Source organism: Pygoscelis adeliae, unplaced genomic scaffold (genome assembly GCF_000699105.1).
Source record: "Pygoscelis adeliae isolate BGI_AS28 unplaced genomic scaffold, ASM69910v1 Scaffold154, whole genome shotgun sequence".
In the NCBI taxonomy this organism is placed as follows: Eukaryota; Metazoa; Chordata; class Aves; order Sphenisciformes; family Spheniscidae; genus Pygoscelis; species Pygoscelis adeliae.
The window spans coordinates 1,792,921-1,798,506 of record NW_008825113.1 but is presented as its reverse complement, the minus strand read 5'-3'; the positions used below and the strand labels follow the sequence as shown (position 1 = coordinate 1,798,506).

At 43.6% G+C, this 5,586-nt stretch overlaps 1 protein-coding gene across 1 annotated transcript in view; it reads right to left on the bottom strand.

Moving 5' to 3' along the window:
* The window catches only part of CLIC6 (chloride intracellular channel 6), a 33,325-nt gene that overhangs the window by 25,426 nt on the left and 2,313 nt on the right, over positions 1–5,586 (bottom strand). The window contains exon 2 of the mRNA XM_009328025.1: positions 5,497–5,583. Coding sequence (XP_009326300.1) covers positions 5,497–5,583 — 87 coding nt within the window. The remainder of the gene's footprint in view (positions 1–5,496; positions 5,584–5,586) is intronic.

Here is a 5,586-nt window from a genome sequence, read left to right as displayed (position 1 = left end):
AGAAGCCATCTGTTTCCTACCGTTGCCCAAACCATACCAAATGCTTCCCTGCTCATTCCACAACAATTTGTCCTTCTGTAGCATCACACAAACCCAACGCGCTCACCTTTGGCAAGCTTTGGGCAGTTCCCTTTGCTTGGATAAATATCCAGTACCTAAATTTCCCCCAAAACTGCTTTTCATCCACAAATACAAAGCTAGTGTAACTCCACACACACAAATCTTTACTTTTACCTTCCTGAGGTCATCTAAATACTGGGCTCCTACAGTGAATCTACACTAAAAAAGGACAGTGAACACCCGTCTACTTTGATTTTGATACAGGATGTCAGCTATCCTCCTTATAAACCATACTTACCTAACTGATTTACAGACTGATTGCACCGATGAGCAAAAAATCAAGATCTTAAGCACAAATACCTACTCAGTGATTGTGCTGTAAATGTTTACGTCCAGCATCAGGTACAGCAGAGAGTCCACTGAACGGTCATACAGGCGAGGAGGTTTTTCCAGGGATCTGAGTTCCTGCTGCCCATGGACTTCTTACTTACAGCACTCAAAGCCCAGATGTTCAGTTTATACTTTAAATGTAAGTTATATATAGACCACAGACCCATCACATCACAGAAAAGGAGATTTTTTTTTGTGCTCTAGTATGAAACACCCATTACCATTTAAGTTGGATACGTTAACTGTGGTGTTTGGAGGCACCAATGCAAGCACCTGTTATTCCTATGTCTCTACTCACAGCAAGGCTTTTACTTTCTTGTTCATCAGCACTTTTGATAATTCAGCGCAGCTCCAAGTATGTCAAGTCAGTCAAGCACATCTCAGGAATGGTGCAAGGAAATTCCGTATCAGTAAAGTAACCTTCGTCCCTGGTAGGAATGAAATAACTCTCTGAATGAAAATAAATGACTTTGATTTAGAGACCAAGAACATCACAAAACTGAATAAAGCCTATTACTTTTCATTGGATAAAATCTATTACCTTAGGCTCATGGTCAGCTTTTACTATATACCATTTAACCCAGAAACTAAGCAAGAATTGTTTTGGAAGATGAGCAACCTCAGAGAAGGCCTTGTGCTGAAGCTGGGTTGTTTGGCTGACTGTTTGTGTTCAGCACTTACAGATAAATCACTATCCCTAGAAATCTTTGGAATGATGAAATCTGCAGTTGTGATTCTAGTATTTAAGTTTTCTATCTGTAAGAAAATTTAAAATTGATTGGTAGGCAACCTTGGAGGTTTGTTTGGTTGTTTTTTTTAATTTAGAAATAAACTCTTAAGCCCTACATAAATGTTTAAATTCCTTAAAATTAACGGAATCATTTTGGTGAGAGTTCTGCTATATTCAAATAGTAAGATAAATTTATGTCATTTACAGACATCTTCTGACAAATAAAGGGCTTTTGCCACAGAAGGAACAAAAAAAAGCCTACATACACCATTGACCTGAAGACCAGCAAGCGAGCTTCAACATCCACAGGGTGTCCTACCCAGGGTGCCAGATACACTTAGCTGAATCACCAAAGACCGACTGGAAAGTATATCTGGATGACCTTTGCAGGCATTTGACTTTGAAACACCAGAAACATCAAATATTACTATCTGAAGGAAATGTACAGCACATGTTGTTTCATAGGAAAATGGAAATCAAACAGGCACTTAGTGAAACCCTCAAAGCAATTTTGATATGGTCTTGCTCTTACAGCCAAGGAGTCTTAAGTAGTTCAGCTTCATTAAGGGCACAGTTCAGTTGCCCAAACACAGATGTCTGCTGTCTTTGGCAATGCCTTACTGTACCCTGTCCAGCATCGAGCTACTGGTCCAGAAGGATATTATCACCCATAGATGCTGCTAACCCTGCTAAGCGCTAGAGTATCTCAGATAGCATGAGATCTCAACGTTGAACTCGGGGTGCCCAAGTTCAAACTACATAGCACTGTATAGCAACCCAAATAAGCTTAAAAGCACAATTGCTGGTACCCATGCTTGTGGAGCTAGCAGGAATTTTGCCACCCACCTCACCATGGGAGGCACGAGGTGACACGGTATTCACAATATTCAAATACATATATGCAAAATTAAATGAACCAATGCAAAGCAGCAGGAAGCAGAAGAGAAAAAAACCCAAACCTCTAAAAAGAATAAGCTTGATCAACAACAGTAAAAACAAGAAACACTGCTCGTCACACAGTTATATCTGAAAAGTTTCCTTCTGATGGTGATGCTTGTTTGTTATTCTCAAAATGTTATACTGAAAGACTACCAGGTACTTTAACATCTGCCAAGTCTAGTGTAGTGCTCCCTAGCAGGGAAACTGCGAGAATCATTCAATCACTACTACTGTATTATTTTCTTGTGAGTTTTCTCCTATTATGGGGCTTACTTTTAACATTTCTCTGTATTTGCATAGCGCTATCAAATCACGGCACCGACCTCCTATCTCCAGCACTGTGCATGCAGGCACAGATAACAGGCAGACAGTCCCCACCTTGACCATTTACAAGTAAGCCAAAGTCAACAGGCAGGTGAAACAAACAGAAACAGGGATGACAAAGCAATTAGGGTCATACTGAACAGGACAAACAGTGATCTCAGTATTTCAAACAGCCTAATCACGGCCCAGTTTCCAGTGGCATTACAGAAGGGTAGAATTTTAAATAGAGGTTTGAAGAAGGTCGGGGAGCTGATGGATAATATATTTATAAGGCAGCCCCCAGCTGCATGGGAGAAAGTAGACAAGGTGCTTGCTGAGAAACGCAGCAGAAGGGTCAAAGAGGTCAGCACCACTTGCAAAGTAGAGGCGGGTGTCCACATCTCCAAAGCACGTAAGAGCTAATAGGCAGGCATAGAACAGTGATATAATAGAGCATAAGAGGGGTGGTCACATGCATTAGAAACATGCATGGGAAGAGAAGCGTTTCAGGCTGGAAACGAATGTTTGCATTCAGTTTGGATCGTCTTCTCACTTCCTTAACCCTTGAGATTTAGCACTGGCTCAGGAAGGAGCATCATGTCTGTGGACCACGTGCTGTGGTCAGACACAGACACTCAATAATCCCCAAACACCAGAGTTCACACCGTCCCACGTTGGAATCCACTCTCCCCCTTTTTCCCATCAAAATACATCAGCACCTATTTAAGCATAGCATTATTTATGTGCTCTTAAATTAAAACTACTTTAAGCCACCACAGAGAACTTCCAGTCTCTCCCTTTTTATATATCCTTTCCCGCTGCCAAGAGAAGGGTAAAAAGATAACGAGTGTGTCTCCAGGCGACAGCAAGAGCAGCACGAACGTGAACTCTCCTGACAGCAGAGAGAAGTGCTTCTCATTTCCCAGCACTGTGGCCCCGGCACATTTTGGTGAGTGGGGAGATGCTGAGCTCTCCAGTAGGCATTTTTTTCTTGCGTTGAACTGGAGGAACTCGTGCCAATCTCAAACTAAAAAAAAAAAAAAATCTAGCTCCAGGTAAGGTAAAATATTCAAGCTTTGTAATACTCCTCCACTGAAATCATTAGAAGAGCAGCTGTAGTATTTTCAAGGTGTTCTTAAGTTACTAATGCTAAGTCAATCATGAAAATGTTCCTTCTTCTGTCTTTATTAATTCACAAATATTTTCAAAAACCATGCTTAAACCTAATATCCTAATCCTAATATTTGGACTACAGAGTCACAACAGATGCTTTTATTATAGTGTGCTCTCTGATTTTGGCCACGTTTTTCTTCCATAAAGCGTGCACCAATAATGCACAGGTAGCCTTTATGACTTTAGCCCTCTGCCACTCTCCAGCATTCCCTGATGGATATAAGAGCATAAAACGAAAACAAATAAGTTACAAAAGTGTCCCTGCAAAGGGGGCTGTTGATCTGTGAGCCAGAAAGTCAGTAAGTCATCTTTGCCAGGCTCAACAGTAACAGCTCCTGCTGTTTGACACAAAATCAGAGATTTCGGCTCCAGCGTTATCATCTAGCTACTGTACACCAACCTGACATACAGAGTTGCCTTTAGACCACAGAATCCATCCCAGCCTGTGTGCTAAGGAATTGCTTAAACTGGGGACTGGCTGGGGAGCGTTCACACATCACAGCATCAGCCATTATTATCATTCATCTTTCCAGTATGGCATTATCCAGCACGTCCGACACTGCTATGTGTAAGCCTCAGAGCATTCCTCAGCCTTTTTCAAGATACTTCAAAGGAGGCTCAGCCTTGAAAAAAAGGAGTGTGCACTGAGTTGGGATAAATCAAGGCATAAACATTACTTCAGCCCTAACCCCCGTCACCCAGAGGGCTGGCGATGAGTTTTTCTTTCACGGTTAATTCCGGCTGCTACAGAAGCAGCCTCGGCCAACTCAGGAGGTGCACTATTTGCATGGGAGGTATGGCTTGTAGTGCAGGTCCCAAACACCTTCTGCTTCCCTAGTTTTAGTTCCTTAGTGTTAGGTCTACTCTGAGAAAAATATCCCACCCTGCTCCACACTTTATTTAGTCCAGAGAGGTCAGAGAAGAGGAAAGAAAAACACCTTAGGATGGTTTCTACACAGAGCGATTTCACATCTGATATTTTGTCTCTGTGAACAGATGCTGTTTCCATGCCAAGTCCCACTGATTTTGGTGGGATTCCGGGCACAGGCTAGGAAGAAACTCTAAAGCTCTGTATTATAAAATACCAGAAATTAGTTTTAAGACCATTACAGTTTTTCTCTTTTTTGTCCATTTCCCTCTAACCTAAGTCTTCCCTGCCCAAACATGCACAAACCGGACAATTATAAGGGATGCTACACGGCTGGGTAGTTTACTGACTCTCTGAATCCAGCCTTGCCAAACTTTGGGGCAATTATCTAAATATTGACCATAGTTCATGTTGGAAAATCCCAATATCACATTTTGAATGATATTTTCCAGTTTCTTCCACCTCAGCCTCCATGATGTGCTGAGTGTCCTTCTCACTGTGTTCTGAAGATCTTAAAATCCCTTGAGAACTCCCTATGTCACAAGTCGCAGCTAGCGATTCCAAACAGATGCTGCTGGGTCCCAGCCCCACGGTGAAGAGGGCAGAAGAGAGCCCCTGAGTCCACCAAAACTGAGATCCCTGCATACCCTCTCCATTTAAAGCTAGAGAAACCTCAAGCAATGCAGCACAGAGCCCGCGAGGGAAAACTATGGGGGAAACCACTTTACAGGTGAGGTCTGTGCTTCTCTGGGTTCTGGGTTGAGTGGTTCCACCAGCTCCCAGGGCTGAGGAGACGGGCAGCACTGGCCTTCAGCCACCGTGCGGGAAGCCCTGTCCCGTCCTGCCTGCCGCCCACGGAAGGAATGAGGAGCCAGAGGCAGGTTTATTTTGGGCATTAATAAGCAGATCACCTTAGTCAGGCTGACTTTTGCCTGCCAGATTTAAGTGCCACTCGTCACAGGATCTGCCCGGGGCTCCTGGAGGAGGGGAGGGTCGCAAACCCAGGTTTCCCCAGCAGCCCCTCACACCCTACCTTGACGAAGAGAGAGATGTCGTGTTCCTGCTTCTCCCCATCCTCCTCTTCCTCCTCCAGGGCGGCCGGCGAGCCCGTCTCGTCCTCCTC